This window comes from Cryptomeria japonica, chromosome 9 (genome assembly GCF_030272615.1).
Source record: "Cryptomeria japonica chromosome 9, Sugi_1.0, whole genome shotgun sequence".
NCBI classification, from domain to species: Eukaryota; Viridiplantae; Streptophyta; class Pinopsida; order Cupressales; family Cupressaceae; genus Cryptomeria; species Cryptomeria japonica.
In genome coordinates this window covers 574389899-574409853 of record NC_081413.1, presented here as the reverse complement: position 1 = coordinate 574409853, position 19955 = coordinate 574389899, and the positions used below count along the sequence as shown (strand labels likewise).

At 34.2% G+C, this 19955-nt stretch overlaps 1 protein-coding gene across 1 annotated transcript in view; it reads right to left on the bottom strand.

The window, feature by feature from the left end:
* Positions 1–12099: 12099 nt before the first annotated feature.
* The window catches only part of LOC131062894 (protein TORNADO 1), a 69779-nt gene continuing 61923 nt past the window's right edge, over positions 12100–19955 (bottom strand). Inside the window, exon 3 of the mRNA XM_057996634.2 lies at positions 12100–13695. Coding sequence (XP_057852617.2) covers positions 12283–13695 — 1413 coding nt within the window. The 3' untranslated portion in view covers positions 12100–12282. The remainder of the gene's footprint in view (positions 13696–19955) is intronic.

Sequence of the window (19955 nt, the reverse complement as noted above, 5' to 3'; positions counted from 1 at the left end):
TTTTAGGTCCCTTAAAACCTATTTTTCCTTAATCAAAAACATTCGTATTGGAGAGGGATGCGATAGAAAGAAGAAGCATTGACAAAACGATGGGTTCACAATTTTAGATTTAGGTATTACATTTTTGTTATTGTAATTATTTGAGTTTATCTCAAGTATGAAATAATACATGTGACAGTTGTAGATTAAGTGATTAAAGTTAGATTCAACCTTTATTGTCTCCTTGTGTATGGTGTACATTTTAGACATGTTTCTAATTAGTTGGCTAGCTAGATGACTATAAAAATCTATGTAAATATTTTGCAAGATATCTTCTTAGAACAACAAAGAAAATGTATGGATATGTTCATGGATTAATAACTAGACTCATCTAAAAGTACATGAAGCTATCAATTATTATTTTGAATGTATGTTTTGAGCCTAGCTTGCTTGTGCAATCTGAAATACATAGTCTTTTTATATTATTTTTACTAAGTTAACACCTTGTTTCATTTATAACATGATTGAATAATTTAGAGAGTTTTCTTCCAATTAGACAAAGACAATAGTCTATTATTTGTACTTTCTCCCCATCATCATCTACACAATCAAAGTACATCAAATTTAGAAAAAAATATATTTTTATTAGTTTAAGTATATTCCAAATTCTGTGACTGAATGTCCATAACATCAAGAGGGGCTATCATAAAACTCAATCATTGAAATTTATGCAATAAATCATCTATTTAATAAGGTACATCATATTGAATTTTGCATTTAGCACATAGACACAAATTGACAACCAAATTAGGGGTGCACTATGCATTGAGTATGATTTGTCTCAAGGTGATTGTTGCATTCATGTAGTAAAATATATTATAGTACCTTAGGGAAACTGTCTTTGGTCTTGCAAAGTTAGAAGTAAATGAGGTCTTACCCACCTCAATAATTCCAATCCTAATTTTCCCAACTTGAATATAGGTTTTGTGATATTTTTCCCAAGCATAAAACCCCTAGCACTTGGGAGACTATCCAACCTTAGATATTTGGGGTCCACAACTAGATCACCAATAAATTGGTGTAGTTTCCAAGGATATGTTAACTAGTAATGGTTTGTAGGTTTCTTGAACTGCACATTTTGTTTGGGAAAGTTTGGCATCCCTTCAACATATGTTGAAAAATTGGTGATATTTCTAGGATGATACTCGCATTTTTTTTTTGAAGACCTTTGCAACTCAAAATAGGGAGGCACTCTCTTCAAGTGTTTGAATTATTATATTTTTGTTTCTTCCAAGTGAAGAGTGACAACTCTATTTTAATCAACCCAAAATTAACAATTAGATTAAAATACTTTGTGATGGAGGGAAGAAGGCAACCTAAGAACTTGCAAGAAGAAAATGTATCTTCAACTAATGCATGAAGATATTCATCTTGGGGAGCTTTAAGTAATGCTAAATCTCTTAGAGATGACTGCCAAAAAATTAATCTACAGGTAAAAATAATTCATGCCTTGATTTTAGAAAGCAAAACATATGCACTTTGAAAAATTAAAGTAGTAACATAATTAAAAAATATAAATAAATTTATAGGTTTGATTGTAGAGAAATAAATGATATGGTTGTTGTTAGAGGGGACATGGATATATATTGTGTTTATTATACTATTTTCTAGCCTTCCCCTTCTCCTAACACATCATATAATTGTAGTGATGCACTAGATAAATTGTTACTTCAACTTATAATTGAGATACAAAATTAAATGGAAACTAATGAGAAAAAAAAGGCTCAATTAAAAAGAAATCATATGCTTCTTTATATCATGAATATGGATAAATAATATAATGCAGAAAATGTTGGCATGAGTTACATAGATGAAGGAACATATGATACTGACCTATACCCTATTCCTCATAAGATATCATGAAATCAAAAATATAAAGATAAGGTGTCATGTCACCTTTAGAAAGAACAATAACAACTTCTTGAAAATATTAGATTGAGTGAAGCTCAACTTGCCACCCCTAACAATCCAAATGCCCTTTTTAATGAGTAGTGAGGAATGTCTTCCTCATGAAGAGGATTATTTTTAGTATTGTGAGGAAGAGGATGAACCTCCATGTTACTCATACATCCTAGTACAAAATTTAAAGAATGTAGACATCCATACTTGAAAACAAGTTGAGGATAGATGATCTCAATGAGCTTGAAAAGATACATTAACAAAGGGTCAAGGACCTATAATCAAAGAGGTGCCCTACTACTATAGATAAATGAGTTTCTCTATCCCCTATGGTTCTACTTTATTCCATTTATAATAGTTTGACCTTTCTTGGGTTAATTATGAAAGGAAAATTATGAGGGCTTCATTCTACTAATAATTGCCTAGGTCTAATAGGTTGATCTGTATTGTTAGGAAAATGTTGTCTCAACCTTGCAATTATAAAAGGTTATTGTTGATATATGATAAAAAGGGGTTACAAGGAGGATACCCCAATTGTGAGGTCTAGGAGCTACATGCCTCAAGAAGGGTTTGGTGGTAGTGTCCTCGAAAGCCGCATTTTGTGTATATTTTATTATTGTAAATTTGGGTAATTTATCATTAGGTCACATATCTAATGGTAGAGATTACGTTGGTTTTTTTTCCCTTAAGGAAACCCTACTTTATGAGGGCTTTATATTGCAGCTAGACATTAGTGATGGATTTAGAGATTCTGATAGTTATTGAGTTGCCTTTGAATCTCTAGGCGGTGATACTCTTGTGAAAAGCTTTCTCTACAAGTATGTTATAATCCTCGTGATTTTTGAATAATTTATTAGATATCTTTTGGAGAGATTTTTTTTCTTCAAAAAATATTTTCCCCATGTAAATAATTGTGTTGTGGTATGCATGATATTTTTATTTAATTTTTGTAATTATTGACAATATCTAAAATATTTTCCACTAGCCTCCTCTCAATATTACTCTAGGAAGATGTCCCACTACCTTAGCTTCCATACAAGTGGTATTAAAGCTTGATCACCTCTTTTTCCAATTGTGGGTTATTGGTTTTTTTGAACTAACCTAGATTTTAGCAGGTTCTTCTATAGAAAGTAATTTGTGATCTTGTTGCAAGAATCTTTAGATGAAAAATTCATCAAGGAGAATAGAGGAAGATAAGTTTTTTGGTAATTACTTTGAGATGTGGAAGCTAATTATGGAGGATATATTAATAGAGTGAGATCTATAGGATTTTGTTGATGAGAATGTTATAAAGCTTGTAGATGTTACTTTGGCTACTCTACATGATGTTATGGACCATAAAGCTAGAAGGGTCTAACCAAATTATTCTTGGAAAACTCTATTTAAATCAATGTTCATGAAGAGAGCTCTATAAAAAAGCTATAGAAACTTGGTTAGATGTATCAAGCCAAATCTTTAGTGAATAAAATTTTCATGAGGAATAAATTTGTATTTTTCATAAATTGTATACCCTTACAATTTCAAACTCTATTTTGGGCCCTTATTTTAGTGTGCCTCCTCTTGGGTCATTTCAAGCCTATTTGGGATTTATCACATCCTATTGTTATCATATGTCAACATTGAGACTAGATCCTTTGTTCTGGACCTTGGTACTTTGCCACTACCCTTTATAGTCCATTTTTGCATGGACTGTGGCACCTAGCACCCTAGTCCCTCCAAAAGGGGCCCAAATTTGAACTCGTGCAAGTGTTAGTTTTCATCATTTGTGATCCAATTCCAATATTTTCATTTGACTATTGGAAGTTGGCCTAAATTGAGAAATACCTTGAGAACCATATATAAGGCAATCATTTATCATTCATAATCATCAATTCACAATTTACAATTTCTAACGACCAAACATTTGTATTCATTCAAGACCAAATTTGACTACAAGGAGAAGTAAGCTAAAACAATCTATCTTCAAGCTTGATTTCATAATTGATTATGTTATGATTTATTCATGTTATTGCACCAACACTTGGAGGACTTGTATAAAGAGCATTGCATCACCATCATTATCAAACCTAAGGTATAATCTTCATCATTTCATTAATGATTTAGCCTCTGCCTTACCAAAGGTAATCTCTCCTTTTACATCATTATTGATGTCATGGAGGTGAGAACACCAACAAGAGTTTGTCTTAGGAATGCCTCTTTCAAAATAACCATTTCCCCTTCTTACATTGGTGTAGGTATAGATCTAACAACATAAAGTTGCATATTTGGGCAAAAAAGTTTGAGACACAGTGTCCTAGACTTTGAATAGGCAAAAAATCCTAGACTATGCCAATTACCTCACTTATCTGACACTTTTAGGTTAAACTTTGGAGGGATAGAACTGTAGAGTCTCCTGATCTAAAATTTGAAGCCTCGGCTAATGAAGAAACCTGCAAGACTAAGGCATCAATCTCCATAGTTTGACACTTTCAACTCTAGATTTCAATTATAGTTTCTTCCCTATCTCTTGATTCCAAATCTACACTTTGTTTTTTTTTCCAATCCTGTAATAGTTTGTTAATTCTTAATCTTGTCAATTTTCTATCATTTTACCCAGCCATTGCATTTTCATGTCAAACACACTCCTTAAAAAATGGAGCAATTAATCAAAGTGTTCAAGTCTCCTTTTGGACAAAAAATGTTACTTGTTGGTTGTTCCCCAATGAAGGATTAATGAACATGGAAATAGTGAATAAGATCTTAGTTTGCACTCCTAGGCTAAGACTCTTATTTCCAACATTATATTTTGGTGAACTAGATCTATTTTATGTGTGCATTACTTTTGATTTTCAAATTTTTAGATTTGATTTTTACAAGAATTTTTTAGATTTAGATGCAATCATTTACTTGCATTCGTTAATTAATCACATCATTGATATTTATTTGTTATTATTTAGTAAGTAAATTTATTTCATTCAATATCTCATTATGTGCTTAAGTAATTAAGTTTTTTTCACAATGAAGCCATTTCATGGATGAAATAGTTTCTTAGCTCTTCTTATGATCCTCCGTCCCTCTCCTAAAGATCCTCCTATCCATAAGGATATTTTGATGCAAGAGGATGATGATCCTAGCACCTTTCTCAATGCTCTTCCTTCTAAGGATGAAGGATTGACGTATCATGTTTCTCCCTCCCAAAATTGGTCCTACCCATGAGGATTTTGTAGTGAAGGAGGATGATACCATTAAGATTTCCCTTAATAATACTTTGCCTACAATTCACTTTAATGACATATTCTATAAATGAAGTATTGATGAATCATGCTTGTCCCTTTCCCAAAATTTGTCCTACTCATGAGGATATTTTGGTACAACAAAAGGATATCACAAACAATGTTTCCAATGCTCTTTCTTCTAAAGGTGAAGCTTTAGTGAATAAAGAGTCCAATCAAAGTCAAGTCAATACAATTCATGGTTTCAATCATGTGAAACCTTAAATTGTTATCCATCTTCATCAACATGCCCCTCAACCCCAAAATAAACCAGTCATTGTTGTTAAAGGTGTCAAAAATCCAACTAGACCTCCTATTACTATGTAAACTTTGTAAAACAACTCACTCAAAGTAACAGGATTAATCAACAACCTAATTATCATGTAGTAGCTCACACATATATTACTCGTAACAACAAGCAAGATTCAAATGTTCTTCCTACTTCTCAACCTTTCTTCTTCCTCCCCTCATCTTTCACAACATGCTAGTAAGGAGTATGATCTTGTTGAGTAACTTCATGCTACTCTAGCTAAGATCTCCCTTTGGAATTTGATTCAAACTTCACCTACATATCTGAATATATTTGGGTTCACATCTCATTAGATTTTGTGCCATGAATGCTTTGTACTTATAAAAGCAATGATTTTGTCTCTATGGTTTTGGACAAATTTTCTAAAATGACCCATTTTCTCACTTGCAAAAAATTTATTGGTGCAAATAGAATTACTAATTTGTTTCAAAGAAATTGTGTGTTTGCATGGATTGCCAAACTTTTTTATAAGGATGCTATATTTCCAAGTCACTTTTGGAGAACCTTATTAAATAAAGTTGGATATTAAGCTACAAATTAGTTGTATATATCACCCCAAACTTATGGGCAAATACAAGTAGTAAATCAAAGCTTGAGATATTTGTTGTGAAGTTTGACTCACAAAAATCCAAAGTAGTGGGATCAAATTAAATGACACATGCTAGATTTGCATAGAACTGTAGCACTAATAGATCTTCAAGTAAATCTCCTTTTCAAATAGTTTATGGGGAAAATCTAAACGAGTAGTGGACTTGCTTGAGTTATACATGAACAACCCTATTAATCTAATTGCAAAGAGTTTTGCCAAACACATTCATGGTGCATTGGAAGATTAGAATCATTATAGTCCACAAATGAGTGATATAAAAAAAGTGTTGATATTGTATTGAAGGGAAATGAATTTTCAAGAGGGGGAGATGGTTGTGGTGTAATTGTAGAAAGAGGGCTACCCACAAGGTTATTATAGCAAGCTCAAACCTAAAAAATGGTCCTTGTCAAATCTTAAGGAGGCTTGTTGATAATGCCCATCTAGTTGAGTTACCTAAACACTTAAATACCAATCCTATTTTCAATGTTGTAGGCATTGACCCGTTTCAAGATGGTGTTGAAAGCATAGAAGTTGTTGAAGTCGAGGAGTATTGGGCAAAACATCTACCCTAGAAAAGAAAGAAAGTTGAACAAGTATTAGACACAAAGATCACTAGTATGAAGGTTAAAGATTATTTGACACATTTTGTGAAATGAAAAGCTTCTTGAACTCTTATAACTTTTGGGTGATAGAAGAAGAATTACTTGGGCATAACAAGAATAATGTTGTTGAACTAAGAGATTATTATTTTTAAACAAGGAGAAGTTAATAACCCACTCTCTATGGGACTCATAGACCAAATTATAATTAAAAAATATTTAATCATCTTTCTTATTTATAAAAATAATTGAAAGGTATAAGCATATATATAGTGAGCTGCTGGAGAAATTTTTAGAAATGGTTCCTTAGTGTAGTGTAAAAAGTTAGTTTTAGGGAGAAATTTTGAAGAGTTTTTGGTTGGGGTAGAAATAAACCATGCGTCTATTCTAGCTCGAAAATGACAGTACAGAACCGATTGACTAGCCTGTTCCTAACATGCTGTAAGAAAGATCCGTTTTGAAGCCAGAATAACTACAACCAAAATACACATGGAGAGGAATCTACATTGAAGTTTCCATCAAAGAAATGTGTTACAGATAAAAGAAAACTGCTCATGATTTGTGGAAGTATTTTGAAAACATTTTCCATTAAATTAATTTCTAGGTACAGCTACTATTCCCTGACTTTAAATGTTGGTTTTCTGAGTTCGTAACTCTTTTAGCATGGGATTGGTTAAGTGGATTTGCCAGGTTTTGCTCTTCTTTCTTGTGTAGCTTCACTAGATATTATGCTGGTAATGCTTCCTGGATTGTGGTTCATTATTTTTTTTAGTAGGTTATTAAATTTAGCATCTCCACCTAATGCCTGCTGTTGGTGATTTGTTGAGCATACTACCACACAAAGGCTGAGAACCACGTTTAAAGGTTTTGCGTATACCTTTCCCCCCTTTTCTGTCAATTATTAAATTCAAATAATGCAGGTACTTACAAAGTTGTGATTCTGATGAATCTTTTTCTAGGGTTAGTTTTTCTAGGCAATTATAATCTCTGATAAATTTACCGTTTTTCACGAACAAATTCGTTCTAGAGTATAAGCACGAGGCAAAGAGATTGATATAAATTGGAGCAAAGAAGGTCATTCCTTACAATGACTTGAAGCTGAGAAGTCAATATTTAATGAGTCTCGCATCTTTAAAGAACTAATGTCCTCATTAAAAGATCCTTTCTCGATTCTTTTTATTGATGATGATGAATATGGAGTAACCATAGTTACATTTTTATATCAGGACATTTTTATAAGAGACATAATGTTAAAATTTAGTGATGAGCTTATGGTAAAATAGGACCTTGGTAGGCAAGTCAGCTCCCGTACCAGAAGACATCTGGAATTATTTTGAACTAATTTAAACCAATGGGTTTTTCACTTCAAGGAGGAAATGGAGATCAGTCTGCAATGAAAGCCTCGACAGAGCAAAAATCAGAATAGAGAGATCCAATTTTAGTTCTTCCATTGACTAACTATTCCAGTAAAATAATTTAATATTTAGTGGAGCTGCGTAAACATCAACTACAAACCTAATATAAAATAAGCATACTCCATCAACTGCAAAATAGATTACAATGCAAAACACTTAAGATGCACAAATGTGGTTATGGGTAAAGCCAATAGCAAAATTTTACAAACTGAGAATCAGGTTTTTCAAAACTTATATTCGATTCGGAAATGTCCAAATTTAATAATTTTTTTACTTTGACTACAAAATTACAAATCAATTTAAGGAATTTTATGTTTTATATACTTGCGTATATTAACTGTTCCATTTCTGTCTACAACCATATTAGTTTCTTAATAACATGAACCTTTGTCTCATGACAGTCTTCTGGGGTATTAGTTTGGAAAGATACCAATTTTGGACATAATGTGGGTAGTGACTTCATGCACATGTTCTAGCAAACTCTATTATTTATATAGATTTTTAATAGCTTTCTTTTGGTAGTAGAATTATCATCGGCAATGTTAGAAACAATACCAGAGAGCACAAAGGAATAATTAGAAGCAACGAGTCCCCAATACTTGACTCCTGGGTACATGTTCATAGAAATGAGCACGGCCAATCTCCAAATACCCAACATCCAATCCTTGGATTAGGATTCAGCCTTATGCCACTAGAAAAATGAGAAGCCAGACAAAAAAAGATACCAGTAAGTTCCTTATTTTAATCCTTTAAGGCCATCCCAGTGGCTATAAAAAGGAGATAAAGCCTTGAGCGTGTGAACATCTAAGAACTAGTGTGGTCTAGTACTGTGTTCTTGTTTCCCTTTCTTCTCTGCTCACGATCCTCTTGTTTGTGGACTTACTGTAATAATTATGTAATGTCCCCGTTAGCGACTTACCTTGGTTTAGTCCTGAGTCAACAATTCTAACTCAATGTGAGAATTATAAAATATAAATTCATCAATTTTAAAGAGATTTTATTATAATGCTTAATTTATAATAGTAAGAGTAGTTTTAAAGATAGAACTTATCTTGCGGAATTTGTATCGAGGGGAGCTTCTAATTCCTTATTGCCAAGCATATTGATTATTATGTATGGTGTCTTCTTCCTCATAAAGATCACTGCATATTCCCGTCTATTCTGCGACTTCAAGTGCCGCAAATGACCTCCCTGATTATGGGCCTTTGGCCTTCCTCACTTCGAGCTCTTCCAAACTTGATTCCGGTAAAGGCTTTTTGAAGAACAATCCGATTGGATTAGAAAACGATAGATAAATTCCACCGAGGATAAAAAAGAAGAGATAGAGATGCTCCTTCTGCCACCGCAATGCCAAAGGCAACTACTCTTGGAAGAGCGAATCCAAAATGGATAAGAGAATCAAAGATCGACTGATTTTATGATTGATGGACTGTGAACGAACTTTATCTTATATCTTTGTGCAATGGGAGGGGATACATTTTGAGAGACATGTCTCTTCTCTCCATAATTGGTCCGCACCTCTTCATAACTACATTGATCATACTAGTGATTTATGTTATCACCTCTTTAATCGCTGCCACATCTTCACTTATAAATATTGCTCATTAGACAACTAACAACCCAATTAGGATAATCACTGGTTTATGTTATTGTGACTTTATCGACTCCTTTAAATAATTCTCCAACGATGTCCTATAAAATCGTAGCTCTCCTTGCATTAATCGTTCTTGTTCTCCTTTGACCAGTTAATGAATATTGATTAATTTGCTTATGTAGATTCACTGCCTCTATTAATTGATGCTTTATCTAAAACATATCCAATCAGTGTTGGCTGATTTATCAATCTTAATTGCTTCTGCAAGTGCTTCATCGTATGGCTTTATAAATGGGTATATTATTCCATTGCATATTAATATTCAATCTCGTTATCGATTCCTGATTGTTATCACTCCCTTATGAAGGCAATGGCTATCCGATATTGTCCTCTCTAATTGATATATGTAAGTTTATGTCGTTTATCCATAGCATGGTGATACGTAAGCTTCGATTGGAGAGTAAATGCTTCATGGATATCCACATAAGTTACCTTTGTTCAGACTGCCACCTCTTGTATTGAGGTTAACGTCTTCATTAATTATATTGTCATCGTATCCAATTGTATTGATCTCCCATATAGAATGCCTTGATCGATACTTTCATTTATAGTGCTTATAATCGTTCTTCTTAGATATTTGGGTGTACTGAGTTGATGCCGCATATGATATTGCTGTCCATATTATTGAGTATCACTTACGTAGGATTTTATTACCCTTAATGGTTTGTCCCGATTACTATCCAAACTTCGGTGCTTTCCATACGAAACTTTATGAGTGCCATGGGAGCTCTTGTCTTCACCGACCACGTAGCAAGGAAACCCGTAATTGAATTGTGGTAGCCGTATCTTACAAAGGATTTCCGTAATATCTTATTTCCTTACTACTATATAAATAGGTTGCTTCATCCACGGTATCACTCGGTTGTTCAATATTCAGTGGTAAGCAAACTCTATTATTGTTTATTTCTATAAACAATAAGTGATCAATATATGTAGTGTTATGATATTTATATTCTTGGATTTTTGTTTTTTATATAAGGGATTGACATACAATGCGATTGCCCAGTGCAATACGCCCCTTGTAATATAGTCCAGGTTTAGCGTTGATTTATAAGGTATTGAAATATTATAAGAAATTCGTATTGTATATTAATATTGGTTCTATTTATGGTATCATATTAATACGATATTATTCCAAATAATAATTATAATGTATTTTGACAATTTATGTTATATTTTATATTTATTAAATAGCACGTTATATGGTAAGTGTAATATATTCAATATATCTATTTTATGTTTTAATAGTATTTTATGGTAAAACTTCTTTAATAGTTAATATAATATTAATAATTGAATTATGAACGTTACATTAAAATAAAACAATAATAATAATAATCATAACAAATAATAAACATTAATAATCATATATTAGAGGAAAATCGTGAAGTCTCATAAATGAGACGATTTTCCAATATCATTAAATGTTAATTTATAAATGTTTTAATTATCGTATTTATTTAATCCAATGTCCAAAGAGGGGTTATGACAAATTAGTATGGGAGTAAGGAAAGTGTTTATCCAACCTTAATATAGTGGTTAACTCTACAAATATTGCCTAAAGCTAAATGGATTAAGAACAAAAGATAAGGAGCTTAATTCTTACACGGTCTAGAATTGAAAATTTATTGTTGAAAACATTTCATAATGTAATTTGAATAGCACAAAAAACCCAAATAGCTATGATCCTGCACTATGGTCATTTGCTTAAAAATTATAATTATAACAGTAAATTGGAAACAAATATGTGTTTTATCTACATTGCCAATCTTAAAATTCAACAATACCAAAAGTAGTTACTTTCAAGTGGACCTGAAGATGTTGCTGGCTATATATAAATTGATAAAAGCAATCTCAATGAGGAAAAAGCTTAGTGAAGTTGGTCTTAATCAATTGGGATTTCAATAACCTCATAGATTGCACTATGGTCCTTTGCTTAAAAATAATAATTATAACAGTAAATTGGAAACAAATATGTGTTTTATCTACATTGCCACTCTTAAAATTCAACAATACCAAAAGTAGTTACTTTCAAGTGGACCTGAAGATGTTGCTGGCTACATATAAATTGATAAAAGCAATCTCAATGAGGAAGAAGCTTAGTGAAGTTGGTCTTAATCAATTGGGATTTCAATAACCTCATAGATTGCACTATGGTCATTGGCTAAAAAATTATAATTATAACAGTAAATTGGATACCAAAAGTAGTTACTTTCAAGTGGACCTGAAGATGTTGCTGGCTATATATAAATTGATAAAAGCAATCTCAATGAGGAAGAAGCTTAGTGAAGTTGGTCTTAATCAATTGGGATTTCAATAACCTCATAGATTGCACTATGGTCATTTGCTTAAAAATTATAATTATAACAGTAAATTGGAAACAAATATGTGTTTTATCTACATTACCACTCTTATAATTCAACAATACCAAAAGTAGTTACTTTCAAGTGGACCTGAAGATGTTGCTGGCTATCTATAAATTGATAAAAGCAATCTCAATGAAGAAGAAGCTTAGTGAAGTTGGTCTTAATCAATTGGGATTTCAATAACCTCATAGATTCGGCTTCCATATTCTTTATGCCTATTGCAAACCCAAGCAATCTGACCATCATCTGTGTACCGGACTCTCCATAATCCAAACTTCTCTGCAATAGCTTTTCCACTGATGCATTTTTGGGTTTTCAAAAAGTCTACCAACCACTGTTGAGCTGTTCTGAATTGATTGAGATCTAAAGGCCTATAATTGATATCTCGAGATCTATCGTTGATGCCTCTACTCCTGGTTTGTTCAATTTGATGAGCTACCCTTCCAAACATAAATGATGATTCTGCCAATTTGGCAACTTCCCTGCTTAAGTCAGGGACCATTTCCCCCATCCCTGCTACAACATGAGCACCTACCTTGAGGGCAAAGGTGAGCATTTTCATTAATCCATTCACATATGGGACAAGGCTTTGTACGGTTCTATTATCAACTTTCATTAGGTTGATCCCAGGTTGGCCATCGACAACATGCATTTCACGCCTGTATTCACATAAGAGATGCAGTTGGAGTGCAGTCATACCTGAAACGATGTCTGTAACCAGCCTTTTGGTGAGATTCCCATCATCTCTTGTAAAATAAAACATGTGCGGCACTTTTCTCTCTTCAAGCTGAACTGAAAAATTAACCAAATTGTCCATCTTTCTATGAAGTTCCATTAGAAGGCTGTGTTCATAGTATCTCAATCCTTGAATTTCTTGCTTGATGTCTTTGAGGTCTTGCTCAATGATTTTAAGTCTTTGCAACACCTTTTCAACTCCTTTTGCAATTCCAGAAACTGTTGGTGACACAGAACCATCCTCTTCTTCATCTTCCAAACTCGGTTGTGAACTGGGAATGTCATTTGCAGAAGGCACATCCAGCTCAACAGCAAGCCTGTAAAGATCATGATATCGCCTCTGCAATACATCCCTGAAATCATCCTCTGAAAGCAGATCCCTTGAATAATCAAATCCAGATCCTAGGATTACTGACCTTCCATCTACAATTGCGTTCCAAGTATGTTGATAGTTATACATACTCTCAGCTGGAACTGAAAGTAGCTCTTGCTTCAGATGCTCAATGAAAATAAATTGGTTCTTCCGATATCTTGGTGGTATGAGCTGTTCTGCACATTGTGGCCTTAAAATGCCCTCAATGAGTATTACTCCTTGACAGCCTGCAGATGAAGCACAGAGTCTTTGAATGCTCTGAATAACAAGATGGTGCATAACTTTGAGTGTCTCATTATAGTCTTGTGATGAACAAGCAAGGACATCTATGTAGTAGCCCATTTTGCCCCCAAGTTCAACTCGGATCTCAATGCCATTGATAATTATTGAGATAAGGTGTTTTTCAAGCTTGTAAGTGGCACTCTGTCTGTTGCCTGATCCCAAAATTCTGTTGTGAAGATGCACCTGTGACAAAAATAAAAGTGATGTTAGAGCCAAGAAGATGCAAACCCTTCTAGCAAATGTTGATATAAAAATATATGTTATTGCCTGCATTCTCCAATATAGAAGATAATCATCATTGAAAATTCACCATTTGGATAATCTCTTTGCATTTTGACACCACCCAACATTTCCAGTTAGAGCTATTACCTTGTTGCTCAGTCCATGTTCTTCTCAGCAGAGGTGCACTTCAGCAGCAGCATATTGCAGCTAGCCTAATCCTCTTCCATAATTAGAATACTTTTCTGATTTACAAGTCTTAACACCTAGTAATGTAAGATAGGGCACATGCATGCAGATCTAAGTTTAGATTTTTCTTTTTCACTAGCCTTCTATTTTAGATTTAGAAGTTTCAATCTGCATGCATACCCTCAGCACAGAGGCTGTTTTGGATTTAGAAGTCTACGTTTAGACTTTGCTTTTTTTTTCTTAACTCCTATACTTCTTCATCTATAAAAGTTGCAGGGGTGTAATTGATTAATTAATTCCAGTATTGAGCTAGTGCAGCATTTTTTTTCAGATTTAACGAGAAGACACTTCAGGTTTGAGAATTCAATACTAAGTATTGTTGTGACGTTTTCACACATCACCCCATTGCAAATGGGGACCCCCACTCTTTCTGCTTTTTAGGTTAGTTGTAGAGTCGTTAGCTATCAGCCTTTGCTTGGAAGGGGTGCAATGTCTCGAGTGGCTAGGAGGCAATCAAGTCAAGTCTCTCTCTTTTGGATGAGGTAAGGTCAGTTAGTTCTCAAGGCTTAGGAAGTAAATGTTTCATTTGATCATCATCTTGCAAAATCAGAAATGAAGTGCTGAAATTTGGCTAAAGCAAATTGTTTTAGAAAGTCAACTTTTGGAGGGAAGGATAGGCTGTAAGTCCAAATCATCATGAAAAGGCTCAAGGAGAAATAAGTTATCAAAGTTGGCATTTCAATTGCTTCCTTTGACATTGGAAATGTGCGACTTAAGGATTGAGTCACTTCCTTTGCCATTGGAAATGTGTGACTTAAGGATTGAGTGACTTCCATTGCCACTGGAAATGTGCAACTTCAGGATTTTCCACTTTGACACTGGAAATGTGCGACTTAAGGATTTTCCACTTCCTTTGCCACTAGAAATGTGCGACTTAAGGTATTCCACTTCCAATGAAGGGCCAAATCAGCAGCATAAGTGTTTTTGAAAACTTCCTTTGACCCCTCCAATCAGCGACTTAAGCATTTTTTTGCTTCCTATGAGACTCCAAATCAGCGAATTAAGGGTCTTGATCTCCAAAAACCGCTTCTAATCAGCAAGTTATCACTTCCTTTAACCTCCCAATTGTGCGATCTAAGGATTGGCTCTTCCTTTGCCACCTGAAACCAATGGAAATCAGGTCTCTCCCAGGCCTGAGACATAAAATCAGATGTTTCCATGATCTGAAAATTCATTTCCAGATCTAGAGAAGGTAGTAGGAAGCCTGATTAAGTACTTTTTGCAATGTCTTGATTCAAATTATGTTTGTTTCTAGGTTTTGAAGCAGGGAGAATGAACATGCAAAGGAATGTGAAGAGGGTCAAGAATTCAAGGCATGGAAGGCTCATCAGCTCACATACAACATGAAGATTTCACCACATAAGCAAAGACAAGGACCCAAGGAAGACATTGCAACACTTCAAGTCTCAAGCTTATGCAAGGCAACTGACGGTATCATCATCAAAGCACTACAAGGCAGGAGTGGGAGTCATTTACACCAAGGGGAGAACAAGAGGACCCTAGAATTGGAATGAAGGATTTCCACCACATGAAGAAGATAATACTATAGAATGAAGGTCAATGCATTCAAGGTAAGAAGGAAGGTTCAAGCATAAGCATCACAAGGTCTACATCAAATGCAGCACTAAGGCGGAATTTCCAAACGAGAAGATGAAGGGTGAAACGATCAAGAAGAGATATGTTGGAGTAAATAATTCATATATTAATTATTCACTTAATTGCATTAATTCACTAAATAATAAATTATTTAGTTAATTAATTAATTACGAATAATTAATTAATATTTATCTCTATGCATAATGCAAACTAGCAAAAAGCAAACTATGTTAGGTTTTCGAGAGTTTCATGCATTAATTAGTCTATTATGCTATTTATGCATATATGACTGATTCATGCATTGTGTTTCAAACTCTCAGTCTATCTTGTAGACTCCACCATTTAGGCTTTCTATCTTTAGAGTTAGATTTCTTTGTAAAGATGTCACATCCTTCATTGTAACTCAAGCAATACAAGCAATTCAATCAATTTCATTGTTATTGTCTTCAATTATTTTGTTGTTCAATTCTCTCTTTATGTGTGACAAGTATTCTTGCAGAAGATAACTAGGCTTGTTGGATTCGCATTTCACGAATTCTAACATGGTATCAGAGCTCTAGATCTTAAGATTTATGTTCGCTTTTTTTTGGATATTATTTGCATGCACAACAATTGTTCATCTTGGGTTAATTTGGAGTGCACAATCAATTCTAGAAGGCTTGAGAAAGTCAGGATCGCCTTTTGTTTCACTGAAATCGAATACACGGAGTCCATTTTGTAATGGTTCGAAGTTCAAGGGTTTTCTCTATTCCAAAGGGTACCTGAAAATTTGAAGCGTTTTGGGCCCAAATGGACCTCGTCATTGGTTTCAGAAGGCTGATTCCATGAATTTTGATATATAATTTGCCTATTTTCGGTGACACGGGCATTTGGGGCATGATTTTTTATTGACACATTTTTCGAGGCACGAAAATCCGTACGGCCGTACCTGCACCTACGTCAGAAATATTTTCAAAAAAATCAATTGGCTGCAAAAGTACATTGCATCAGTGTTGACAACGTCAACAGTACAATCAGCATGCACGACCCTTTGAACCCTCTTTGTGCCCTAAAAGAGGTGTTTTTTTGTTTTGACCATAACTTGTGTTGAAGAAAATAGCTGCGATAGAGATCTTTATTACTGTTTTTCGTCTCTATTTGCACTTCGTGTTTCTTTTCTTTATGCTAGGTAATTGTGCTTGAAGTATTCTACGCTTCTATGTCCGTGTTGGTGTATCTTATCGTGGTTATTCAATTGTGATGACTGGGATTATGTGACCTGGCATCTTCTTGTGGCTACCATTACTATTATCCATCTTGTTCCACCTTGGTGTCTACTATTTTTCTTTCGTATCTCCTCCATCATATTTTCTAATGCTATGTTGGTAATTCGTCTATGCTTATGTGACTGTCGGTGATGTAATTGAGCCTTTGTGACTGTCGGTGACTTCTCATCTCCCATCATGAAGACTTATTTGTATGCCATTTGATATATTATATATCACGCTCCTTTATTGGCACTTCTTCCTCTCCCGACAGATTGATTCTTGTATGTAGGTCTATGAGCTAAGGAGTTCGATCATCATTGATGTTCTGAGTATTCATTTGTATATTCTGAGAAGTCTAAATTCTCAGTATGGTGTAAGGATTAAAGTCATATTGTTGAAGTGTGTTGTAGAAGTGAAATGTATTTATTTGATAGTATCTCAAACTGTTTGATAGCAAGTAATGGCTATCATTATTTGTACCGGTGATGAAATCTCAATAAAAGTTTTATTTTGTGGGTTGGGTTTTTCACCCTCAGGTGGAGGGTTTTCCCAGGATAAGGGCATGTGTATTTGTGTTTTTTTGTTTCAGTTCTCAATTTATTCTTATATTCTGGTTCAAATTTAACATAGTATCAGAGCGGGTCTAGAAGATCGATCCAGAACCAAATTTTTTTCAAGTTCTTTATTTCTCTCAGTTGTTTGCCTAAGTCATTCATTATGGTGAACAGATTGAAATTAGAAGATAGACTAGATGGTTCGTCAAATTTCTCTTCTTGGAAATTTAGAATTTTGATTACTCTAGAAGACAATGATCTCCTTGACTATGTCTCGAAAGATGTAGAAGAACCTTTTGCTGATGCAGAGAAAATTCAATGGAGAAAGAATAAGACCATGGCTAAGAAAATTCTGATTGACTTTGTTAAGGATCATCTGGTGCCTATCATCTCTAAGTTGGATTCAGCTAAGGAAATGTTTCAGACTCTAAAGGACCTTTATGAATTCAACAATACCAGCAAAGATTTAGCCCTGAGGCGTCAACTGCTGCATGTGAAAATGTCTAGAGGAGAATTTGTTACTTCTTATTTCATGAAGATTTCTGAGTTAAAAGATCAGCTTAGTGCGATTGGAGATACTTTTGCTGATAAAGATCCGGTTATGTTAGAGATGAATGGACTTCCCAACTCTTGGGAATCCTTCATTCAAGGCATTAGTGGAAGAGATGATCTTCCTAAATTTGATAGGTTGAGGGCAGATTGCATTCAGGAAGAATGCAGACAAGAAGTGATCATGTGCTAGCTGCTCACACTTCTAAAGGGAAAGAAAAGAAAGGTAACTTCAAAAGATTTAGAGACAAGAATTTTGAGTTAGCCCTTGATGTCAAGAAAAAGAGAAAGGACCTTTCTAGAATTTAGTGTTTTAGGTGTGACAAATTTGGTCACTTTGTCAGAGATTTGTGTTTCAAGGTCAAAGCCTCATGCAACTGCTGCAAATGTTGAGAATTCTTCTCCTCAAAGAGAATCAAGTGAAAATTCTGAGGGATTCTTATTTATTTCTACACTTTCTAGTAATATTCCTACTAACAATGATATGTGGTTGATAGATAGTGGAGCATCTCATCATATCATTGGTCTTCGTGAACACCTTTCTAACTTGAAAGAAAAGGATTCTCATCTTCAAGTTATTATTGGTGATGATGCATGCTATTCTGTGAAGGGTGCTGGTTCTACTTCTTTTCAATTGGACTCTGGTATTCCTCTTCATTTAAGTGATCTTCTATTTGTTCCTGATATTAAGAGGAATCTGATTTCTATTTCTGCATTAGAAGACAAAGGTTATCATGTTGCTTTTGCTGATGGAAAAGTACTTGCATGGAAGAAGAACTCAAGTATTCAATCAGCTCATGTTATTGGTGTTCGTCATGATAGTCTTTAGAAACTTTCAGCTCATATCATTCAAGTCTTGGCTCATGATTCTTCAAGTTCAAGTGAGTTGTGGCATAAAAGATTTGGTCATTTGAATTTCAGAACTTTGTCTGCAATGGAGAAGATTGTCAATGGTCTTCCAAAGTTGAACCAAAATCATGAAGGTGTTTGCAAGGGGTGTGCTTTAGGTAAGAACATTAAGAGCACTTTTCATAGTAGTGAAAGTAGGGCAAAGGATGCTCTAGAATTAGTTCATTCTGATTTATGTGGACCTCTGTCAGTTGCCTCTCTTAGTGGTTTTTGGTATTATGTCACCTTCATTGATGATTTTTCACGTAAATGCTGGATTTACTTTCTTAAGTCTAAAGAGTCAGATGAAGTGTTGTCCAGATTTAAAGAGTTCAAAGCTCTTGCTGAAAATTTATCTAGCAAGAAAATAAAAATTCTTAGATCTGATAATGGAGAATATGTTTTTGGTATTTTTCATAACTTTTGTGTTGAAGCTGGGATTAAAAGGGAGTTTCGTGTCCCTTATAATCCTCAACAAAACGGTGTAGCTGAAAGAAAGAATAGGACAATTGTTGAGGCAGCAAAGGCTATGATTAATGACCAAAGTCTTCAAACATTCCTTTGGGCCGATGCTTGCAGGACAACAATTCACATTCAGAATCATAGTCCTCATCAGATTCTAGACAACTTGACTCCAAAAGAAGTTTTTTCAGGTATCAAACCAGATGTTAGTTATTTCAGAATCTTTGGATGCCCTGTTTATATCCATGTTCCAAAAGAGAAAAGATCTAAATTAGAACCCTCTGGCAAAACATGCATCTTTGTTGGCTATAGTGAATCTTTAAAAGCATATAGAATATACATTCCAGGACAAAAACAGATTGAGATCAGCAGAGATGTTTCTTTTGATGAAGATGTAGCTTGCAAGAAATCCAAAGAATCTGTCATTGAATCTGATAAAGAAGATTTTGAGCTTCCTCAAGATCTAGAGATGGCTGATCCGAATTCATCTTCAAAGATTCAGAGGGAGAATCTAGATGTAGTAGATCATGTTGATTCTACTAATCTAGTTGTTCCAGCTGATCCAATTGATCCAGTTGACTCTATGGTTACATCAGCAGGTCCTAGTAATAGTTCAGCTAATAAGAAAATACCTTTGTGGGCTAGACACACTATGGAAGATGCTGAAAAATATGCAGCC